At 43.9% G+C, this 24,641-nt stretch overlaps 1 protein-coding gene across 1 annotated transcript in view; it reads left to right on the plus strand.

The window, feature by feature from the left end:
• Positions 1-24,641, plus strand: part of ZNF618 (zinc finger protein 618) — a 171,743-nt gene that overhangs the window by 119,283 nt on the left and 27,819 nt on the right. The window contains exons 8-14 of the mRNA XM_026059668.1: positions 4,603-4,692; positions 6,131-6,166; positions 6,946-7,023; positions 8,107-8,196; positions 16,485-16,673; positions 20,231-20,314; positions 21,477-21,533. Coding sequence (XP_025915453.1) covers positions 4,603-4,692; positions 6,131-6,166; positions 6,946-7,023; positions 8,107-8,196; positions 16,485-16,673; positions 20,231-20,314; positions 21,477-21,533 — 624 coding nt within the window. The remainder of the gene's footprint in view (positions 1-4,602; positions 4,693-6,130; positions 6,167-6,945; positions 7,024-8,106; positions 8,197-16,484; positions 16,674-20,230; positions 20,315-21,476; positions 21,534-24,641) is intronic.

The following is a 24,641-nucleotide window of genomic DNA, read 5'->3' on the forward strand; positions in this document are numbered from 1 at the left end:
TTTAGAAGATCCTGCAGCTGCAGCATTTACAGTCAAGTCTATATTGCTGAGTACTGATCTAGAGGTGTGGGTTTGCACTTGCAAGCAAAGTGGTCAAAAAATGCTTCCAACTCTCATGGAGTTGTTTCTTGGGGTACCTGAAAAAAGCTATCTGTTTGCCATATCAGTAGGTCAGTCCTTCATATCTGGGGAACAATTGTCTGGTAACATGCCTGTTGCTTGCCTTTTTTCCACTAACGGGTGATGCTGTGTTTTGGTGTGTGCATTTCATGGGGTTAAATAGGGACTGTCTTAGGATGTAAGGCCATTAGCCCTTAGATCTGCAGCTCTTCTGGAATCCCTGCTCCTCTTGGAAAAACTCTTGAGCATTAAGGATAAATGATATTTGCTGGAGTTCTGTTTTTAACTGGATGTCTTTACTTTTAAGTGTTTTGAAACTCTGGGTTTATAGTGATGTAATGTAGCAATTGTTCAGCTTGCAGCAAGGGTGCATTCTGCAGGACTTGTCTGAATACCAGTAAGGGACAGCACTATATCTCTGTGCCTGTGGAGTGATTAGTATCTTTCCCTGTGTTTTTGCTTAAGTATTAATAGCGGTGGTTAATAGAATTCATGCATAAATGCAGCACTTTGTGCTCTCAAACATTAACTAATAAAAAAAATTCTTTATGAAAATAATTTTGCAATATATGTGTTGGCCTTTAGCTCACGTAAGTGCTAGTTTTTGTGAATGTTGTATTTGAAACATGTCTTCTTGTTTCTTAGTGTATGTTTCTGCTTCTGATGGAGCTCCACTGTGTTTATGTCTACCTGGTGATAGGAAAGAGATTGAATCAGAGCAGATTTGCTTAAGATAGCCCTAGTTTGGCTATGACTGCTACCATCTCATTAGAGGTTCAGGCACGAGGGTATCAGTATGGGCTTACAGGCCCACATTTAGTCCCTTGTAACTCTTCAACTTGAAAGCTGCATTCCTATATCTTCCTTACTATTGCTGATATTGGCAGGCAACCGTGAGTATGCTGTCCCAGCTGGGATCTACCTTGGTGGAGTAGTTACAGCCCAGAAAGGGAAAGTAGCTGCATTTATATGAACTGTTCACCAGCATGTACAGGCTAATGCTGCTCAGAGTGAGCTGCTTGCTAAGAAAGCTGGCACCATTAGGAGCAGTGATGGAAGTATTCTGGAGCAAAGACAGCTTTAACAGGTGAGAAGGAAGAAGTCTGGCACATCAGCGTGGTCCTGGAAAGGTGGCCGTTGTTCAGAGTGGGCAAAGCTTAGCCACGCATTGGCAGGCTCCTGATATTTTCTGGATTCTCTTTAAACCTTCTTGTTTCCGAGACTTGGCACCTTTGGCTGGGTGTTATATACCTTAAAGAGGAGAGGAGGAGATTAGTACCAATACCATCTGGAACAAGTTCTTATTTCAACTCATAATGTCATGTTTCACCATAATCTTCTCTGGAGTTTGATCTTTCTTAGGGAGAACAGTACCCTCACAAAATGAGCAAAACCCTGTTCTCCAGGAGTGCTTGGTTAATATGAGACTTTTTTATTATATTTTCATTTTCCCCACACTGCATAGGGAAGGAAGATGGTGATCATACCCAACAGGTGCTATTCAAGTCCCAGGCATTTAAAGTGAGATCCCCACACTCTTTACTAAGTTACGGAGAATATAACTAATCATGCCTCTATGAATCTGTGAGATGAAATCCTAGTGCCGTGGTGTTCCTAGCATTTAGTTTTAGTCTAGTCTCTATTTATTGAGCGCTTCTCTTCCAAATTAAGGCCATGTTAGCTTGCTTCTTCCAAATAGAGGTACTGAAAGTGCTTTGTATTTAGTACTCCTTCGAAGAATTAGTCTGCAGTTCATCTTAGACTACAACTTAACCGCCTGGCTCATTACACTTGAAAAAGGAGACTGGTTTCTTGGTTTTGGATGCCCAGTAATGTGGGACTGATTACTGATGACATGTTATGAATTTTCTCTGCTAAGATTGATTGTATTTTTCCGCAACAGATACACAGATATTCACTAGCAATAATTAGATTCTTTTTGTTGTTGAAGAAGCTGCTGGGTAGATCTAGAGATTCAACACTGTTATATGACAACAGAAGTAGAGTGCATAAGATTATGTAATGAATATGAATGATATGTTAGTATCTTGGTGGTGACCCGCCAGTGCTTTTATCACTTGAATGTTCTTGCGCTAGTGTTTTGCTTATCCTCCTCCTCTTCCTTAAGCAGTGCACTGTCTGATGCGGAGAATCCTTTTCATCTGGCTATATAGATCTAGCTTCTGTCTCACTTGTTCAGCCTGGACTTTTTAAAATCTCTTAGATCTAGGTTAGTGCTGCTGTGCTCTGATTAAGATACAGATATTTTTCTGGTGGCAGAAGTAGAGTTCCGGTGCCCAACTGTTTAGCACTTACTATATTTGGCATTTTCTCTTATAGATCACCATAGCTTCTACTTTCACTCTGTCTAACAGAATAAAGGGGTGGAAAGTGATTCTTCATTTAGTGTTGAAACTCTGTATGCTGACGGATTGCAGTGATGAACCCAAGTGAGCATTTAGCCTGTACCAATGCATACTAGTTTTAAATATTTATTTCTTTAATAAATGAAATTATTAAGAAGTAAAATAAAAGCTTGCTTAATGTGCAGCTCTGGTGCGTTTGAACGCACTGGTGGAAGAGCTAAAAACAAACAAGGCTTTAACCTTGTTAATCATATGGTTATATGAATACAAACAGCTGAGATGCTGCAACTTGCTAAATGGCAACTCATCTGTTGAGTCACAATAATTGTTATGTACAGTCCTAGCTTCCTCCTACTCTGAAGTGAAACACATTAGGTTAAGATCCTTTATGGCTACACAAGCTGATGTGTTTTACTTTATGGCTATAATAGACTCGTAGCATGCTAGCTACCAGCCACTGTGGCCAGCTGGCAAATAAAATGCTGCAAGTTGCAGTGGCGTGACTACTTATGGTTGTCAGTCTGAACTCCAAGGTGTATGTCAAACATTAGAAGAAGGAAAAGACCACCAAGCTGACAAGCAAAGATGTTCTCAGATTTATGGCACCCAGGCTCGGATTTTCCTCTTACTGTGATGTGATAACTGAGCCAAAGACATTCCTTGTCCCCAGTCAAACACAGAGACTTCATAAACATCTCAAGATTTTTGCATTTCTCTTTCTTGCCCCCCGATATTGCCAGCCCTGTAGGCTGTGACAGAAGCTTGAGCATAACTTAGGGTCTTTTCTCCTCTGCACCACCACAAGTCAGGCTAGATCCTGTTCCCTGCAAAATTTGAGCTGTGCCAGTGGCATTTCCCTGCCACTTCCCAAGGGATCTGCTGGAAGGTAATTATCCTGACACGGTGGATCTAGTAGGAATAAAAAGTAACATGATTAACATCACAAAACACACAAAAAAATTACATCTGCTTCAAAGATCAGTTAAGAGATAGCACTGTTAGAGCTGCAGGGGGAATAAAACTCTACTTCCGAAGGCATTTTGGGCTTGCAGTCTGATTTCCAAAAGGGACAGGGTTTATGCACTTGTCTGTCTGTCAGTCTACCCCTATGGTGAATTCCAGTTAAATTTGACAGAAAGTTAGAAGTCTCCAAACAGTGTGTTTATACAAGAGTGGTGACTGTAGACATCTAGGTGGAGAAGAGAGACCCAGGTAGGATTCCTGAGGATGGAAAGCTTGCGGTTCTCTCAGCTGGCAAAAGGATGTGTAGGTGGCATGGAGCCAGGCAGAACATGGGCTGCTGGGTGGTCAGCTGGAGCAGGAGGGCCATGGGAAAGAGCTGATGTTTTGAGAGCACACGTACATCCGGAGGAATGGAGGTTTCAAAGGGGAATAAAAAGGAAGCTAACATGGCTGTGGGGAAGGATATTTACTGTTGCTGGAATGACAGGAGGGGGTCTAGGGTACACAGCTGTATGAGACCAGGCTTCATCAGTCCTGCTGTTCACTGAGCAATGTTTAAGGTCCTCCATGTTTTGGATTGTTGGTTGTGTTTAGTTTTGTTATAATTTGATACATGATCTGTGTAACTGTACGTGGTCAACATAACTATACGTTTGTGACTATACGTAGTGATTAGTAAATGCAGCAGTGAGAACCAAGCATAGTATGAGCAAGCAGATGCATCCAATCCGTATTTTAGCTAGCATATTACAACTTTGGCCTCTTAAGAGCTCAAATCTTGACGCTGTGTTTAGTTCTGCCAGTTCATCCCCATCCTGACCAGCACTTTCATACTACAGTTCCGAACTGCCAAAACAGATTTCAGAGGCGCCTGCTGGCTCTGTGTCTTCATTACTGTGTGGTTTTATACAAGCTTTCCTGGAGAGCAGAACTGCCTGACTATGAAATAAAAAATCAGAATATGCCTCAAGCTATGTAGCGTGGTGCACACTGGGGTAGATATGAAGCAGTGGTTGTCTGAGTTCTTAAAAAGTACGAGAGAACATGTGGGAAGAGTGTAATTGCATGGGGCTGTCTGATTCAGCAGCGTCGTCTGGATTGCTTGCTTTTTACCTCAAGGTTTCTAAAGTGGCCTGTTTTCTTCTTCCTACAGACAATTTTAGGTACACGTGTGACATTTGTGGGAAAAAATATAAATATTATAGCTGCTTCCAAGAGCACAGAGACCTACATGCCGTGGATGGTGAGTACTGTTTCGACACTTAGTCAAATTAGGGTGAGAAGTAGTTGTTGAGTTACTCTGGAGAAGGCAAAACGTGGTTCTGTAGGACCGCGGTGCCCGTGATCTACAGGGCATCACGCAGCATTGCTCACCTTTCGCAGTGGAGGCACGGTCTGCAGATGCTGCAGGAAGAAGTCTGCTATGCTTGATTCTCTTCGCGTGCATCAAAATAACACCCTCTGCTGGGACCTGTGGTCCTTGCAATCCTCCTGTCTGTATTAAGGTTCATGGTTAAGATGTATATGCTGTAGCTGAATGCCTCAAGGTAAATTGTCAGTCTGGCTCCTGGCTGGACAAGATTTGGTGGTACTTTGGTTTCTGACTTCACAGGATTGTTCCTAACATGCTCTTCTGTGAGAAACCACATTTCAGAGTTGAGAAATGTTGTTTCATTCTTGTTAATCACTGTGGTAGGGAACTGATAGAGTTGTCAGTGGACCTTACAGGCCAGTTTTTCCTGTGTGAAAGTAGACGTGTTCTAGGCTGGTGACACTCAGACAGAAGCAGACATCCCCCTCCAGAAGCAGTGTGTTTCTTTTTTCTAAAGCGGGGGAAATAGTAGAAGCAATATACTGCCTTTGGCTTGCCTGCATACACTTGCTGGACATCTAAAGCTCTCTGACTCAGAGCCCACAGATACTGTGAACCCTGGCAGTGTATGCTACAAGCTTATCAGTATTGCTCCTTACGTGGCCAGAGAGGGAAACCTGGTAGAGTTTCAGCTATTGGCTGCTTGGAAGGCAGAAGGTTTTGAGTGGCTGGAGTCTCTCAGGAAAGCACACGTTTTGCACAATAAGCATTGTCCAGAAAGGTTTGCTGTTTTTAACTGGAATGTATGAATATCTAAACATGCTCTAAGCACAGCTGGCGTTCCCTTGCAGTGCACCACTGCAAGCTCCATTTCTCCTGCTGGGCAGCCAAAATTAAGTTACTGGGACTGAAAGCCATTGTGAGATTGGATGTGTCTGCTCCTGTCTGAAATGTGTCTTCATAGCTATAGTTCAGGAAGCTTTACCTAGGGTTATGAGAGGGCCACAGCTTTGGAAGTGGCTTCCACTCATGTCTTGCAAAGACACTCTTTGTCTGAATTCCTCCAAGGGACTGTTTGCATCTCAGCAAACGCAAGTGTGAGGCAGGTGTGCGTCTGTACTTCACATGGGGCTGTGTCAGTGTTAGGACAAAGGCCTTGAGGATCTATGTATATTAGGGCTGGGCATGCTCACATAGTTCCTGTATGGATGCTGCTGGGAAGAGGAGGGACTGGGGCAAAAAGCCTGGCTTGTTCTGTGGGGCTCAAATATGCTGAAGCACTGTGTGAAATACAGGAGGAAAACAAGGCCATTTAAGAGGATTTAATTTTTGTTTTGTTTCTTCCCCTCCTTCTTCTATTCCGTGTTAGTTTTTAGTGTGGAAGGGGCCCCAGAAAACCGGGCAGGTAAGCTGAGATCCTTTGTGTGCTTTATTTCACAAACCTTTTCAAGCATTCAGTAATTCAGGCACAACAGGCCCGATTCTATACTTGTAAGAGTCAAGGAAGTTTTGTCACTGATTTCAGTGGGAGAGGAGCATCCTCTCTCCCTCCCCCAGTGCGTACAGCCAGTAGGTTGATGCCCAGCCCTAGTAGATACCAGGCTTTTTTTGTCCATACAATTGATCAGGCTTCTGAAAATCAGAGAAACAGGTGTTTCATGTCTCTGGTGATTTAGTGAATTGTTCAAGGCATAAATTACATTATTTTATAAAATGGGTTGGGTTCTGATTTGCTGCTAGCTGTGCTGGTAGATGGTAGAATGTCACTGGTCAGTATTTGTTAGCTGACTTGCTTGCAAACTGTATTACCGTGCCCACTTTCAGACAATAACATCTTTACATGGGAGATGCACTGGAAGAAAATCAGAAAGTATAAATCAGGCTTTGAAATGTGTTTCTTCAGTCTTCCTCTGTTTTTCTTTTTTCTTTTTTTCTTTTTTAACATTAATTATCTGCAAGGCATGTTATTGGGCTGGGGGAGGGCAGTGGAATACCTTCCTGGGGCACCTTAGGAGGAGGAGGGACAAGTCAGACAGAGCAGGCACTGGGTTTGTAATTCATGCCTTGAAATCTTGTTGCAGATTGAAATGTCATTACAGATGCAGGAGCATTCAGCGCCCATGCAGCTGTAGAAGGAAAACCTGGGGGTGTTGTCAGCTCTCTGCTGGTTTTGTTCTCTTGCAGACCCCTACGACCAGGCCGTCATAGCAGCCGATGAAGTGAAGGAGGAGGAGCCGGAACCGTTTCAGAAGATTGGTCCAAGTATGAGTTGTTATACAGTTTCAAAGGTTAAAGAGACAGCACAAGGGGTTTCCAGTCTGGCATTAGCTGGAGTGTCTCTATGAAAACCAGAAAGAACTGCATTATGCAGAGCTGTTGGATCCTCAGGGGTGCTGAAGGATATGTCTACGTTTAAATGAACGCCAAACGTCAGCAGTCCTGGCCCTAAGAAATGCAGCTTGTGATGTTTTCTGCTCAAGAGCTCTACAGAGAGAAGAGGGAAGAGGTTCAGGAGAAAGCAAATTGGCAGCGATTAGAGGGGGTCTTGAGATGTGTTGGCAGAGTTGACAGGTGATTGCCTGCACACTGTCTCTGTGGCGCATCCATCCACCAGATCAGAGTGAAACAAAGAAAGGACCAGACTTTTCCCAGGCACCTCTCTGAAATCTCCTCCATTTTGGAAACAGTTGATTAACCCTGGGTTTTACTTTGGTTTACAGCTTGCTATCAGTTCTGTGCTTTCTAGCATTTCGTTGGAACAAGACATGCCATTGCATGATTATATTACTGCATTATTTCAAGTACCCCCGAAGCAGGAATTAGCACAGTTATTGCAGGAATTAGCACAGTTGCTGCAGAAAAGTCCTTCCTTCTGCAAGAGAAATCTGTAGTTCCAATATAAAAGTTCTGTAATTAGGAATCAAAGTTAACAATTCTGTTTCCTGATTTAATTGATCCTGTGGTCCATGCATCACTGGCTGTCTGTAACCAGAAGATAAGACCATGTCATCTGTAATATAGACTTTAGAAGTGGATTCTGTCCATTGTTTTGCACACTTACCTACTGTAATTTTGGGATAGCCTCTGTAACTTGTTCAGTTCTACTGGACTTTTTATGCTCTATCACTCTGGACATTGGTTTTAATTATTTCCTCTGTTAGGGAAACGAATGGGTAAATTATAGGGCAGATAAGTTCCCAGTGCTTGGAGAGGATGCTCTTGTGTGTTTTTATCACCTGGCTAGCTCCTGTGTAAGAAGTCAGAAAGTCGATTATGCGAGAGGATGCTGCCCTCCTTTCTGATTTTTATTTTTTTATTTATTTATTTTTAATTCCATCTTCACAGAAACTGGCAATTACACCTGTGAATTCTGTGGCAAGCAGTACAAATATTACACTCCCTACCAAGAACATGTGGCGCTGCATGCACCTATTAGTGAGTATCCTGATGGAGATCTATTTCATTATGAACTATGATTTACAGTGGTCGGTGATAAACATAAGGGTTGCAGTAGAGATTATCATTCTTATGGATCCTTCCATTGGACCCTGTGAGATTGCAGCTGGCGGACAGCAGATGATGTGCTGACCAGGGCATTGTAACGCTAAGCTGGAATCTCCTCTTAGAGGGACACTGTTACATTTAGTTAGATCCATAAAGTCACTGAATTTTTAACAAAATCCATGCAATTCTTCATGTGTTCCTTGGGGGCTTGATGTTTTATTTTGTTGTTTATCTAAAAGTTCTAGTACCTAAAGTGTGCTTAACAAACCAATGCACAAACTATTCTAGACTCCCCTAAATAATGAGTGAATATACATGCTAGAGGAGAAGCATCTTTCTTACGAGCTTCTGAGAAACTGTTGCAGACAGTGAGTTCAAACTGGTTTTCAAAATCATGTAAATTACTGTGGCAGCTTGCTACTAAATCACAGGCAATGAAATATTTATTTCAGGGAGCTCGGGAAAAGGCAGTTCTCTGCATACTACACGACACTACGATCTGCACTCTGGAGGGATACTACGATCTGCACTCCCCAGACAAAGGGGAGGTTATAATGAGCAATTAAGTGTAATTCAGTGCAAAATTCTAGTAAAACAGTCGAGAGAAATTCTTGCTACACGCTGGTTTTGGATGCTTTAAAAGTAAGCAGAGAAGTTATTTGCACCTGAACTTCATGCTTCTTTCATAGCATCACCCTGTGCTGCGTTGCGATTTTAATGGTATGAGCCAGCATGGTCGCTCTTTGCTCATTTGTGTCTGTCCAGTTGCCAGCATTGTGGCTGATGATGAGGATGGATGAGTTTAGCTCATTAGTTTAGTGGGCTTCGTTAGCTGCTCATCCACAGCCAGTAGAGGGAGCGCATGCTCCTCCCTCACCAAATTCAGCTTTAGTTAGATTTTATTATAATAAGGCAGTTTTGGTTTTACACATACATAGAAATAAAGTGGGAACGTAGTCCACCAGACCATCACTTTTAAGGTAACCAAGTCTTGGTGGCTCCTGACAGCTCCCATGCAGGTTCTCTGGAGCATGCAGGTGGACCGGAATGATGGAAGAAGGTGCGGGGCACAGATTACCTTTGTGACTACCATCAGATTTAATCTTCTTATGTCCCATCTATCCAAGGGAACTGACTCGGTGCCTGTGACTGCACATGTTACAGTCATTCCTAAACATCCTTGCATCCTCAACCTCCACCTCTCAATGTAGACAGTGTTCTTAATGCAGGTGTTTGCAGGTCCTGAGAAAACCTGGTGGTGGTGATCAGCAGTAGGTCCATCTCCTAGTAAAGATGGACCCTCAAACACCAAGGCTCTGGTGACTTTAGTCCAACCCTGTGCAGATAATGAAGGAGACTTAGCAGTTGTATAGCTAAGGAGCAGTGTGCTGTGAGGAGTGTGCATGGAATCTCTGCTCAACAAGAATAGATTCTTATCTTCCCAGTATGTCCCATTTCAAGAGGATTTATCACTAAGGATATCTCTCCACCCTCCCAAGCACCTGCAGTAGGCTGCAGCTGCCGGTTCCAGCCCAGGCTATCCAGCATAAAATCACAACTAGTCTTCTGTGAGAGTTACTCGCCTAAAGATGTTCATGTGGGTCTGACTGCAGATACAGATGGACCATGCAGACACTGCCCTTCTTTCTGTACAGAGTGCTGTGGATCATCTGCCCAGCATGAGGCTAAGGGCTTGTGCTGTGACCCTGATGCCCACTTCTTGGCTGTTGGAGGCCTGTATTTAGGGCAATCTGAGTCTATTATGTGTGGGAAGGCAGAAGGCCATTTCACTGGGTGCAGGAGAACTGCTGAGTTAAAACCTGGGCCCTAAAGAGGGGTTAAGGGGTCAGGACCTCCCCTCTCTTGGGCAAGGATTTGTCATGCAGGAAGCTGTGGATTCCCCAGTAGCCATTGATTTTGGAGGAGGAGGCACATTGTTGAAGACTGGGGTAGATGCCATTCTTGCACCATGGTTTCTGCATTTGCCATTGCAAAAGAGAAAGGAGCTGCCCTTTGCTGCAGGCCAGAGCCAGCAGTCACTGAGAGAACATGTGCAGAGGGCTTCCAGTCCTTTCTTTAACTGTGAAGACATTTCAACTCAGCATAATATTTTCATAAGTTTTAACCGCCTCCTCCACAGACAATTTTTACATTTTGTGCTCTCCTAGTTGCCATGACCAGTAAGGTTTATGATTTACAGTGACAAATCACTAACCCTGGTGAGCATACAGGACAGGGCTTGGTTAGCTCCCAAGGCGGGCTGGCCAGAACATGCTTGCCTTTCTACTGCTCATACTCTGCTCTTCCTATAAACCAAGGTCCTGTGACATAGCTGTAAAAAGCTAGCTTTTGATGCTGTGCAAAACTGGCTTTTCTCATCCTCTAGCAGTCAGATGAAGTAAAGCTAAGACACTGTTTTTACCCTGGCCTTGTTTTTGTGATCATGAGACAAATGCTGAAATGTTAGTCTTAGTGGGAGCAGGTAAGGAAGGAGCTTCAGTATTACCAGTCCAACTTTCTGGGTCTGTCTGCTTGAGTCCATGCTTCCCTTCCGGAGTCTGTCTTTCTGGTTTTCTGCAATAATGAATTAAAAATTATTGAAAGGGGCTAAACAAGGACTCATATTTTGCAGGGTCCATGGGGCCTTCCAGGATAATTTTTGGTCAGTGCTGCTGGATATCTGCTCTCTGGAAAACAGCTCTGCTATGGGTGTCCCTGGAATTGTTAATGCCAAATGTCTCCTTCAAAAGTCATCCTTTGTTAGTGAGGAGAAGGGGCACTTTCTTATGCTTAGAATTGGGCTATTACTCTTTTAAAATATATATCTCCATGCCGTTTTTTTTAGTCATGGCCACCAGAGGCCTATTCATCCTTTCTAAGAAGGGTGTTGGAGGCTTTTTCGAATAAACTGGACTGTAGGCATGTTCCTTGTCCCAGTTTTAGAAATGTCTCTGAACGCAGGTACACATGAGAAAGTTCAGAGACCTCTTTCAGTCCTTCTCAAGGCTCTGTCTGCTATGTAAGATGGAACTGATTCAACCACGTTGGGAGATGGCTGTGCTATTGTGGATGCTCTTAGACTGTGTGTTTACAATGCAGAGAAAAACTACTGCATCTGGAACATGGGCTGGCTAGAAAAGCCCCCAAGAGTGGGTTTTAGCTTGCCAAGTTCAGGCTTTAGGAGCTTTTGCTTGCCACATCCTCTCCTGGTAACTGCAGATACAGAAACAGACTCCACAGTCACAGAAGTGTGTGCTGAGAGCTCTAAAATTGCCACAGCTATTCACATCCACTGCTTCCAGGACAAAAAGCTAACATGATGTCAGGACCTTGAGTGCACTAATAGGCCTTAATGGTCCTGACCAGCCTCATCTGGGGCTTCCACCCACACCCCCTGTGCATGGGTCCAGAAGCCCCATGCTCAGGCTGGGACCTCAGTCCCTGCCGCAGCTGCACTGTAGGAGTGCTGGTCTCTAGCTCAGCCGCAGCTATGCCCGTGCCTGGCCATGGGCACTGTTGATCTGGACCCTGACCCACGGACTGACTTCCTGACTTGACCTTGTCCCTGTCTTGTCCCTGTATGGACTTGTGTGACAATCACTGGGTTTTATCTGACTCTTATCACCCTCACCAGACCTGATCCTGATCTTGACCTGTGGATTGACTTCCCAGCTTGACTGCAAACATGCCTCATCACCACAAACTTGCCTGATGATCTGGACTCTTGGTTGAACCTGGCCACCATCTCATGCGGGAGCATTGGGATGGGGCCCTTGGCTGGCTGCCGGCTGCATTATTGTGCTCAGCTCCAGGATCCCTGTCCTTAGGGAGCAGTCAGTCCTCGCTACGCCCTGACACATGAGATGCTCAAGGAAGTTCACCGAGCCTCACTGTTCAATTACTTTTTTTTATCATGAAAGAAACTAGATAATATTGTTCATCAAAAGTGTTTAAACACTTCCTGTCTTTCTTAAAGGCAGCTGCCATCATGGCTTTTTCCATTAGGGAAAGGGATCCTTGTACTGAGGCTGCTGCCAAACTGAGAAGAACACAGATCCACATTCCAATTGGATGGTGTTTCTTTGCTTTCTCCACCTCAGTGAGTGAAATCTATGATTGAGGATGTTTTTCCCCACTTTCTGGTCCCACAGTGTCTTAGCAACAGGCTCCACTGGCAATATTTGTTTGTATGTATAAAAAAGCACATTAAGAATTTGATAGATTTTAGCACAGAGTTTTTCCTGTGGAAGGTCCTGTTAATACCAGAGGTTTCAGCTGAGTGTATTGAATTTCAGCCCATTGTTAAGTAATTTCTTTTCGTTATATTCATTAAAGGTAGTTTTTTTCCAGAAAGAAAAACAAATCTTTCCAGAGATGATGGTATAATTCTGTCTGATCCATCCTAATGTTTTTTCCAGCCATACGTCCTTACCTATTCTGACAAGAGCTTTCTGAAGAAACTTAATATGCAAATTAATCAGAGCTTTTACCTGGAATAAACTAAGTCATAAAATCTGATATTTATTCCATTGTTCTTTACTGTGAGGGTGACAGAGCACTGGAACAGGTTGCCCAGAGAGGTTGTGGAGTCTCCTTCTCTGGAGATATTCAAAACCTGCCTGGATGCGATCCTGTACAATGTGCTCTAGGTGACCCTGCTTGAGCAGGGGGGGCTGGACTTAGGTGATCTCCAGAGGTCCCTTCCAACCTCAACCATTCTGTGATTCTGTGTAGTGCATGGATTTATGCATCTCTTGGAGAGACATGTTGGAACGGCTACCGGATTATCATCTTCATTGTCAGAGCATACCACACGTAGAATTTGAAGGTCTTGTCAAAACAAGAAAACCAGAAGGAACTGCTATGATATCTGGACTGACCTGAGTAGCACAGGTTATAGGATTGCYTTGATTTAATTGCTCAAATTGGAGTTGGACTAGATGATCTCCAAAGGTTCCTTCCAACCTCAACCATTCTGTGATTCTGTGAGGTATATTTTAGAGGCATCCAATCTTGCTGTTAAGAGTGAGTGAAAATACACCAACCTGTTAGGTAGATAGTTAGATTTATTACCCTCACTAAGTTAAAACTAAAAAATATCCAGCTCCAACTTGCAGACATTGGATCTTATTTATAACTTTGCTAGGTGAAGGAAGTCCATGTTACCAAATTTCTGCCTTTGTTATAGCTTTGTATAGCCTGCCATCAAGTCACTCCATAGTGACCAACCTCCCAGTTAAGCTCCTTAGTTTGCCCTGAGTGCCTTGAGACTTCCATTGTAACGTATGGTGTTCTTCTCCTTTATTTATCCTCTTGCCTTCTCCTTTGAATATTCTCTAGTCTGTTAACAGTCTTTTTGAATGACATGAACCAGCGCTGGATCCAGGGCAGGAATGCCAAGAGAACGTTGTCTTCCTGATCCTCTTTGAGAGTGCCCTGTTTGCATACCCAAGGATTGTCTCAGTCTTTTTGGCTGCAGCATTGCTCTGGGAGCTCCTCTACAGCCATAACGATCATGCACGGCAACCACTAAGTTCTGTGTCCTGCTGTCAGGAAGGAGTCCCCCATCTTTTAAGTATCATCTGTCTTTTTTAGCCCACCACATGCCATTTTGTGTGGCCGTAGCACAGTGCACTCAGTTTACCAACTGACTGGAGATCATTCAGTGTGACTTCTTCTCTAAATTACGTGCTTATTTTCCTAGCCCTTGGGTCACTTAAAAACACATTTTATGAAGATTGGGGTTTTCCTCCAGGTTATTGATTTTTAAAAAAAGGATAAGGAATCAATCCTTTTCTAAAACTGACACTGTGTGACAGGGGGATGCACAAACAGCTTGATCTCCTCTATTGCCCTTCCTTATCCAGTATATGAGCCTCAACTGGGGCAAATCTGAGATGCTTTCTGAGAAAGTTTAAGGAATTCCACAGCAACGGTTATGGGATCATCTGTCCGTGATGCTGTCTCCAGTCTTGCTGTCTAGCTGCAGATTTTAAGGTAGGAGGTTTTTGTAACCTTTCAGCAACTCGATATTTTTATTTGCATAAATATCTTGAACCTGACCTTTTCATCAGCCTGAGACAGTGAGTTCCACAGCGAAGACTTCTTTTCAAGAACAGAGGAGTTACCTGATCATCTCTACCTGTGTTGCTTAGTCTTCAAAGAGAATTTGCTATCTGGTGAGCTAAAGACTAAAACATTTTCTTCAACAAATTTTTAGCATCCTCCAGACTGCTAGGATTAATATTCTTTTGATCCTGTCTGTCTTGCCTTGCTGGCTTGAACTTTGTTTCAGCCTAGTGTTGGATGGAGCAGCTTTTTCTCTGGGCCTTAATTTTAACTTTATACCTGGAGACGGATAGGAATAAAGTCGGATCTGCTGCTGAGGCCAAGTTTGAGGCCAGACTGTCAGTCTGTTTATCCCAGATACAAGCCATGAGATACTTTTTTTTTTTTTTTTTTTTTTTTTTTGAGTTGGGAAAAAAGTCATTTTTGGAGGTCTTCATAGTACTGAAATTTCACCCTTCAGATCTCACAGAGACAGAACTGCAGAGAATTTGTGATGACCTTGTTTGTATCTGATGCCGTTGGCTGATTACTACTTTTCTTGGTTGGTGTAGATGGGTAATAAAGCAACAATTGGTGGGAATAGGTCTCTTGGGAAACTAGTTGACATATACGCAGGAAGTTATCATATCTGACTACATATCTACTGGCAGTTTGGCAGCAACTGGAGGAAGATTATCCATGGGGATTGAAATGAAGCCTAGGAAGCAAAAGCAAGCCTCCTACCTATTCAGCTGCCCAGAAACCAAGCAGAGAAGTATCTTGACCTAAACTGCGAGAAAACCTACTGTAGAATCTCCTGCAGAAGTACACTAACATTTACAGGAAGTGACATCTTCGATCTGTGTAACAGATCAAACAAAACAAATACTGTTTCTTTTGAGTATCTCTTTGCAGGCTGCTTTGAATGTACACATCACCACTTTCAAATGCTGCCAACCACTGACAGGGAAACATGAGAGCAGTTCAGTGTGAGGTCTGTAATGTCTCACAGGATTTTGCAAATGAGCATCCAGTCCCAGCCTGTGTGACTTTTCTCCTCACCTGTTTCAGAGACAGGTTTCTGTGCTGTCTGTGGCAGTCTGTGATTGAAGGTTGCTCAACGTGGATAAATATTTCTGAGTTAGACTCTTCAAGGTTAACAGGTGCTGGTGTTATCCCTCCAGCTTTAGGCATTCCAGAGTATCACTTGGGCATAGGAATTAATGGTAGTGAGCTTGGGCTGTGGGTTGTGGGAACCTTCTTTCTTAGTGATTCTCCATGGCAGATGGTTGGAGTGGGACTTGACTTCAGAAGCTATATCCAAATTTCCGTGAAAGAAGCCACTGAGGAATGAAGGGAGTTATTAGGTTATTCCTCTATTTCTGTGAATAATTTTTATTTTATTTTATTTTATTAATCCGTTGGGCCTGGACAAAGGACTGTCCTCCCAAAGAGTTTTCATATGACTTTTGGCATTGAAAATTCCTGGTAATCCTCACTGTGCATTGCAGAGACTGAAATGTCTCCTTGTAGGTCGGGGTACATTCAAAGAGCATATCACAGTAATACTCAGAATTTCTCCATGACTCACCAGCACTTGTCTGGAGATGGGAGCCAAAAGACCTCTCCTGACCTGCAGGATGAGAACTCTCCCTCATACTTTCCTCCCATTACCAACAACCCCTTTTTCTTTATATTAGGTTAGAGAGACAAGGAATGTAGCTAGACATCTCTAGGACATATGTAAGGCTCAAAGATAAAAGATTTAGCCTTCTCCCCATTTAGAGTTCTTGAGTAGCATATTAGAAACCTGCTCTCCAGGTTCAGACTTACTGAAGTAAAAATAGAGGACAGAGGTGCAGGTACACCCCAGCCACGCCATGGCAATCAACTAGGACTCCTGGATGAATGGGGTGATTCCTACTGGAGGAGAAGTGGGTTGGTCATGTGACAGTTAAAGATGTGGAAGGGAACTAATAAGCTTTAGGAATCTGTCCCTTTGGGTGATGGGAAAACAATTTTGTTATATGGGATCGGTGGATCCACAGTTGCTGCAGGTCCCCATGCAAGGGATTCGTGAGCATGGCTATTAGAAAGCAATCCTCCCAGAAGGCACACTGTCTGGGAGCTGACTGACTATCCAGGCACTAGTTCTGAGTGTTCATATCCAGAGTTCTCTCGATCTCCACTCTTCGTGGCAGTGAAGACACAGGCGAGCCAATCCAGCAAAAAAACACCGCCTTCAATAAACCGATGTTCCACCCTCCTGCACCGCACCCCCTCCGGTGTCCCACCGGCATCCCAATCCCAGATGTTCCGCGCTCCAAATTCTGGATCCCCAGGAAGCAAGGCCATCACAGGTACCAATTGCCTTTCTACCATCAACTTTCTTAACTGCTTAGTGTCCAATCCTGCCCTGGGTTGGCTTTTTGACCCTTCCTGGACTCAGTCTGCTTCATCCATGACTGTCCCAGAAAAGCTTTTCCCAGAAGCAGTTAAGGGGATTGTATCCTTTGGCACAATACAAATGAAAATTTAGATCAGCAGTAGGTCTTTATAACCTCTTCCCAGTGGCAAGTATTTTTTTAAAGCATCATACTAATGACAAAGCACAAAAGACCCTGTTTCAAATCCTGGTGTCACAAACTGAGGAGAGCTTCCTGTCCAAGACTGGCTTAGTGGCTTGTCAGGTATGGGGATTTTTGTTTTGTTTTCAGTTTTGTTTGGCTTTTGTTTCTCTCAAATGATATTTTCAAGGCAGGCCTGTGCCTGGGGAAGGTCAAATGGAATGGAGTGCAGGTGTTTTCACAGTCCCCCATTCCTCACAGGAACCACCGAGAGATAAGCTGGGCTCCAGCAGCGAAATGAATGGTGCAGGACCGTTACAGAGGTGTCAGAAGACTCTAGTTAGAGTTGCTCCTCCCCATGTCCCCAGTTGTTCCTTCCAAATAAGATCAAATATATATTAAAAAAAAAACAAAGAGCACTCAAAAATAACAATAAATAAGATGAGAGACGTACAGTTCATGTTTCCACGCAGCAGGGACGTGTTCTCTTAAATCTGTGGGATTGGTAGATGTATATTCCATCTAAGTACAGAAGAAGGGCTAGTTATTCAGCTACTGTTTAAATGCCCCTGAAATGTCTGGCATGGACAGATGTCAAGAAGCACAGGTGACTGTGGTGGAAGAGACCACAGTACTCTGAACAAGGATATTTTTTGTTAGATGACATGCACATCTGCAGCTACCAGATACTATGAATGATCTGTCTTCCTATAGCTTGTGGGTCCTGAAATTCCATATTGTTATTGCAGCTCTTAAATATTAATTTTACTTTATTACTAATTTGAGGTCCATCCAGTTCTACCAAGTTAGGAGTTCAAGCTGAGGAACCTTTTTCATTGTTTATCTAAACTTGTGACAGCTTCTTCCAGTTTCATGTCTCTTACACAAGCAGAAAGAGCCTAACTATGAGTCTTCCTGGGTCAGAGGCCAGATTCATCCGAGCAATAACTGGGAGATGTTTTTGGTAATGGGATTTTTTTTTCTTACTTCTGCAATCAAAAAGTGTATCAATGCATTGAGTAAAAGTTAGAGCTGTTCTCTCCCAGTATGGAGGAAGGAATCACATGATGCTTGAGCCTGGTACATTGATCTTCAAGAAACTAGTTTTAATCCCAGGGTCCTACCATGTCTCTCTGGTAGCATCATTTCCATGGTGTCTTTCAAGGCAACATCTTGCACAGATGCAATCTGAGTGGCTTCTTGAATTTTTGGTACAAATGCATTGACCATAACACCTATCAGGAAGACAGTCTCCAGAAAGGATGCCTTCCTAGCATTGCGATTAGGGACGTTCCGTATGGGCCTGGATAATACCAAAGACAGTGGAGTACCACTCCGCCAGTGATATTTGCGCAGACATGAAGTGGAGTGGTACTGATTTTCCCTATGCGAATACTTTTGCTTTGCATGCAAAAGGTTCGGATATGAGGAGAGAGCGATCTGACTTGTATAAACTGCCCTTTCCTGTTAGGGAAAGACAGGATAAGTCCAAGGAGACACATTAGACCTGTTGTTTTTCTCACTGCCAGACTGGCCAAAATAAAAAGCATAGGGGATGAGGGAAAAAAACACCATGTAAATTTTTTCCAAATGTCTTTGGAGGCTTCCAACTTGTTTTCACTTGTGACGTAAGCCAGGATTTGAACCCGGGTCTCTTGGGGATGTGAGGGAAAGGAATAGTTTAATCCATTTTGCCATGGTCTCTTCCCACTGTGCCATCTGATTTACTGGTTGCTTAAGGCCTCTCATTCCTGTTACTTATCTGTGAAGGGAGATGGACAAGATAACATGTCCTGGTCCTTTTCAGCCGTGTTTTATGTGATTCTCCCTAACTACTGAATTGATTATCAAACTCTCCTGTTTTCCTGTATTTTGGGAAGAATCAGAAATGTAGTAGTTGGAGAATTCGAGGAGCCTATTCAGTACTGGAAGGATTTGACCAGTCAGTAGTTAGTTATTCCCACAAAGGACTGACTGGGCTGCATTCATGGGCTGGGAGCTTCATGCGGTTCAGGTCTCTTACAGCCAAAGTGAGATATAAAGCCCTATATCTAAGCCGTGCTTCATTGCAAGGAGGCCACGAGACTGCAGGTAGCTGGGACCTGTTTATGAATGTCAAGACAGAGGTTCTGTCTGCTTGGCAGTTTACAGAATTATGTATTAAAATAATGATCTGAAACCAATCTTCAGGAGAGTTTCATGTCACTGACACTCATGCATTAAAAGCTTCTTTCCCCAAACTCCCTTGCTATACAATTTGCATGCTGCTGAGCCTAACAGAGCCTTGCTGGACCACATTCATATGGGTCCTCTGGGAGATAGTGGACTCCCTGAATGAGTCCACATATGGGAAGAGTATATATAGCATGGGCCACATGCATTAGTTTGGCAAGTTCACCTTTCATTTTGTTAATTTCTAATTGATACTTTGGGTCACCACGGAAAATGCAGTGCCTAAATACTGGAAAACCAGTTGAAGGGAGAGAAGACCTCACACTACTTGTGCTGTTGAATTTGTGCTAAGGGACTTCAGCTTGAGAAGGGTGAGAGGCACCTCAGCTGTGCTGTGCAGTGAGGTTTCAGGACACTGCAGGTACTGCCAGGGTTGTGAACTGCCTCTGCATATTGCAAGGGAATCCTCCCCATAGTTACTGGGGAATTGCCTTGCGCTGTTGCCCCAGTGTGCGAAGCAGGTGAATTGCCAAGAGCACTGACTGACAGCACAGTGCAGAGGAGCAGGGCCTGCCTGCTTGGCCTTGGGCAGCGATAAGGTAGTGAGCTCACTGGAGGAAAACACAAAGGGCCAAAGGATATGTTAGCTTTTCTCAAAGTTGTGGGCAGACTCCCAGACCACCCATCGGTCCTCCATTTGAAGTCTTCGGGGAGGATATTTGGAAAGAGAATGCTGGTGGCTAGGATGCCTAGGCATAGTGGTTCAGTAGGTGACACTCAAAATGAGTTGTGGTGAGGACCCGAGTTCAATCTTTAGGCCTACTCACCTGTGCCAGAGGCTTTGAGGGCTGCTTATTGTCTTAGGAGGGGTAAGATAGGGGGTTTTTTTGGTGGCGGGGAGGAAGCCATGACCCTTCTGGTTCAGTTAGGACTGGTGTTCGTGGGCTCCCTAGGAGCCACTCCAGGCCACCTCTGCCAGAAGACAATGTAAAAAAAAAATCTGCCTGTTATCCCTTCAATGAATCTGGCCCATTTGCCTCTAAAGTGAGGTATTTAACCTTTCTGCTGTGTTCAGGGTATACCATTATGTGGTGCAGGAGCATGTTGTCTGCCTCCTCTTTGTGTGATTGTGTGTCCAGTATTGACYAGTCATCATCCATGCTTTGTTCTCCACCCAGCAGAAAGTGCTTTCAGCAGGAGAGTGGAAGGCAAAGGGCAAAACAACTTTGAAGAAACAAACAGCAATTCTCAGAACTCCAGCGGTAAGTGTGTTCATTCCCTCCTGCTGTTACTTACCACCTCCCTCTCTAGGGCAGGATTCAGCTGTGATTGGTGATTGTTTATATGTTGGGTACTTTCTGTAAAGCTTGCAGGCAGTTAGCCTTCCAGGGGTATTGTCCTCTTCCCAATCCTCCCCAGGTTCCTGGCACTCCAGAACCTGTATGAATTGTGATGTGGGAATCCTGCTCCCAAGGTCCAGGTACTTTAGCATAGTCTTTTTAATGGGGAGCAAAGATACAGAGAAGGGGGAGTATGGATAGAGGTGAAGCAGTATTCGCTCTTTGTCTGTGCATCAGTGAAGTCCTTGTGAAGCAAAGCCACTTTCAACAAGCAAGAGAATTCTGAGGACTATAAATAGAATAGCAGTTTGCATATTACAGTGATGCTAAATGTGGCAATATAGTTATGCTTCACTGTAACTGGAATCCAGCTGTTTGTGAGTTTGCTACATGGAAGTCACAGTATATCTGATGTATAGTTGTGAGAACAGAATACACATGCTAGAAGGAATTCAAATTTACTCCACTTTCTGGGTTTCCCTTGAGTTTTAAGTCAAGTTGTAGTAACTGAATGTAACCCCCCAGCCTAGACAGTTTCATTTAGGCATGACATTTATAGAGTTTTCTTTGCAAGATCTTACTTTCATCCCGTCCCTGTATTTCCCTGCCTTCAAGTGGGACACTACCACTGTTATGCTCCTTAATTGGAGTTTAACAGACATACCAGATGTAATGTCATTTCAGCGTCTTGATGCAAAGATAAGTCATATGCTAGCAGAAAAGGCTGGCTTCCTTCCCCTTTCAAGAGGACAAAATCATGTGGTTTTCACAGTGCCGCTAGCTGGAATGGGCAGGTAAGAGACAGAGCTGTCTCCTCCAGGAACTGCCAGGGGTTAGGAAGGAGTTTGTCCCTGGAGCAGGTTACGCAGCATCTGTTTGGGGGGATTTATATCTGCCTCTGGAGCACATGAGGGGTCTTCTGGAACCATGTGAAAAAGGAATGGAGTGGTGTTGGAAAACTCATGTGCAGTATAGCAGAGTGCGTGATTCTGAATGGAAAAAAAAGCTGTTTGTTACTGAAATACTGGATATTATGCAATGAGGATCAATCCTGTACTAATCCAAGCATTCACCACAATTACAGCTATTCATTCGGGGACAGAAAAACCTAAAGAAAAGCGATGTAAGCAGAACCCATCAGGTGAGCTTGTCTCTGTGTTTCAGGCCCTTATACTCTCCAGTCCTGTTCCCTTTGGGTAGTCAGGGGTGCTCAGCGGCTGGCAGAGTCTGTCCTTAGTCAGCCAAGCCAGGCCATTAGAAATGACAGAATACGGACGTAGTTGATATAGACTGTCAAGAGTTACTAGCCTGACTGGCTGCTCTGAAAGTGGCCCCTGGCTGCTCAGCAGGTCTGCTCCTCATGTCTTGTCTTTTCTCTGTAGTATGAGTGGTTTGTGTGAAGGACTTCAAAGTGTTTAAGTGCACATCTTTAAAAGCCAATATACTATTTGGGTTCCTAACTGCTCTAGGGTGCTTTTACAGCAGCAGCCTTGGATTGTTCTTAGATAGTTATGGGAGAAGGACAGAATCACCTTCCTTCATATCAAACAACTCATCCCTAAAGCCAAGAAATCTGCATTGTAAAACCTTCTGGCTGCAAACCTGCTGCTCTTGTTAAGTTTTGTGGGTGGGGAGATGAACTTGTAGCATGGGAAGGGGTCCAAGAACCACTGACAAGAAGCAAAAAAAAAAGAGGGTGCCTGTTATAGATTGTCCAAGAATTTAGTTCTGCCTGAACATCTTTTAAATACTGATCCATTGTTGCTATGACACATCTCAGATTCTCCTTACCATCTCCTTCTACCAGCTCACATCACACTTATCCTTCTCCTGAATCAGTTTGTGTCTAAACTGCAAAATTTAAAACACACAAGGGTAAAAGCTAATAGTAAAAAAACCAAGCCAAACCCAGAAATTCTTACAAATTAAGTAGTGAGTTTTATATGGCTTGTTCATCTTCTTTCATTGTAAGAAGTGCTTCTGGCTGTACCAGCATGTATGGCAGGGCCTGGCAGGCTGTAGGGGAATTGCAAGGTGCTCACCTAAACCTTTGTTTAAACCAGAAAACCTGAGGGCTGCTCAGGCCTGGTTTGAAAGGAGTCAGACCCTGGTTGGAAGCACTTCCTTTCTGCATTAGGAAGCTGACATGCTGCTCAAAGCCAGACTGGTGCATGGGGATATATAAACTTTTTGCCTTTTCCCCCTTCCCTTATCTATCCCACATTCTCTTTTCTTCCCCAGCCCTGTTTTTCCCCCTTGTCTCTGTCTTCCTTGTGCTGCTTGCCGTGTCCCATTCAGTGCTCTTTTTTTCCAGCTCTTCCACCGAGCCATCTCTTTTCTTTTATTTCTTCATTTTGTCATGAGTCAACCCAGATATTCTCATTGGTAGCAGCTTAAGTGACCATCACTGTGTGAATGGTACTGATGACTAGAGAGGCCATGGAAATCTCTGAAGGCATCCTGGTGCTTGAGTGTCTAAGCAGAGCTTTCAGTACCTTCATTTTTTAGGAGCTGATGTGTTCCTTACCTCACCGTTTTCCTTTTTTCCATGACTGTGTTTCAGTAGGTGGGACAAACTCTATGTAACTCAGTGTATACATGCATGATGTAAGCTCTTAGGAGGAACTCCGGCTTTGCTGGTTTTGCTCTGTTGTGCTCCAGCCGGTAGATTTCACACAGGCAGGGAAGCAACTGGTGGTAATGTGGTTGAGAATGACAGAGGGACAGACACTTCCATCCTCTCCACTTCCAAGCGCTGCTAAGCACCAAACTCCTGCTGCTGTAAAGAATGGTCCCTAGGTTTGGGAGGTGAATCTGGGTCCCAGATGAGCTGAGCCTGAGAGCTGTGTGACTTGACTTTGTTAAACGTTTGATTCCCTGTAACATTTGGTTAATGTGGATGGGAGTTTTGTGTCACAGGCTCAGTTGTAGTGATATCGAAGAAAGCAGCAGCATCTTTTTGGGCCACGCTGCTGAATACATCATGCTCCTTGCTTTTCCCTCTGTCAGCATGCAGACTTGCAGTGCCACAGGTGTGGGGGAAACAGATTCATGTCTCGAGTGAGGGGGAAGACAGGCAGAGCAGGAGGTCAGCAGCTGAGGCCACCTAAAGTAAACTTGGAAGCACTGCTTTAGGGAGTCTTAGGTGGGAATAAGACAACTAGAATTGAAAATGATGGAATCAAGATGTCTCTCCACTACACACTACCCCACTCCTTGTGAGAGTGAATGCAGACTGCCCCAGTATCTTTATCTGAGAACCCTAGGATCTTCATGCCCATACAACAACATTAAAATAAAATTTGTGTACCCGTTGTGCATAGCAAAGCACCATTTTGTGGCTGAGCTTGAATCCATCTGCTAGCAGAAAGTCCTGTCCCCAGTGGGGCATGATTTAGCCACAGAGTGGATGGAGAAGGACTGTTGAGCTGCCACCCACTGTGTGAATGGGAGAGTAACCTTTGTATTAACAGGAAAGAGGCTCTACAGCCCCTTAACTTGCTTTTTGGTGAAACCTGTGAGTAGTGGACATGTTTTCACAGTGCTTTCAAAATAGTATCCATTAGAACCTGCAGATTGCCTCATTGTGCTGCCTCTGGAGCGCAGGCAGCCCATCCAGAGGTCCCAAGTCACATGAAGCTTGTGATTATTCACTCCTGAACTAAGCAAGGCCAGAAAAGAATCACATGAACCGGTCATGAAAGATGGAATTGGCTCGTTGCGGTGCGTAACCTGTTAATCATCTAAGTTGTTGTAAAGCTGCTTTCAAGAAAAGCTCCTTGTGGTGGTCATTTTGCTGAGTCTKGCCGTGTTCAGGGTTTTGCTATGGTAAATTCTCAAGAGGCCAAAAAATATTTGCTGGCCAGCTTGTGAAATATTCTTCTAGCTAAAGCTAGTGATTAGCAGCTGGAGCCTGGGAAGAAAAAAGCCCAGAATGGGGCACATACATGTAGGGAAGGCTTGCTGCCTTCCTCTGTCTCCTCTTCCTCCATACGCACCCAGGACAGGTAGGACAACATTTGACTGGGACTCTGCAGACTTGGCGCTGCCATGATATAGTGTGTGGCCATAGATGTGTTACTTCCCCAAACTTCTGAATCTCTCTTTTTGTCAGCTGCAACTGACTTCAGAAAGCCTCGGGGGCAATGACTTTCTCTAACTTAGTGTTTACAACATAATCCAGGCTTGATCTTTTTTTTTGGACTCTGGGAACACCACCTGTAAGCCAGGAGGCATGAATGAAACTATG

This window comes from Apteryx rowi, unplaced genomic scaffold, assembly GCF_003343035.1.
Source record: "Apteryx rowi isolate R43461 unplaced genomic scaffold, aptRow1 scaffold_16, whole genome shotgun sequence".
Taxonomy (NCBI): Eukaryota; Metazoa; Chordata; class Aves; order Apterygiformes; family Apterygidae; genus Apteryx; species Apteryx rowi.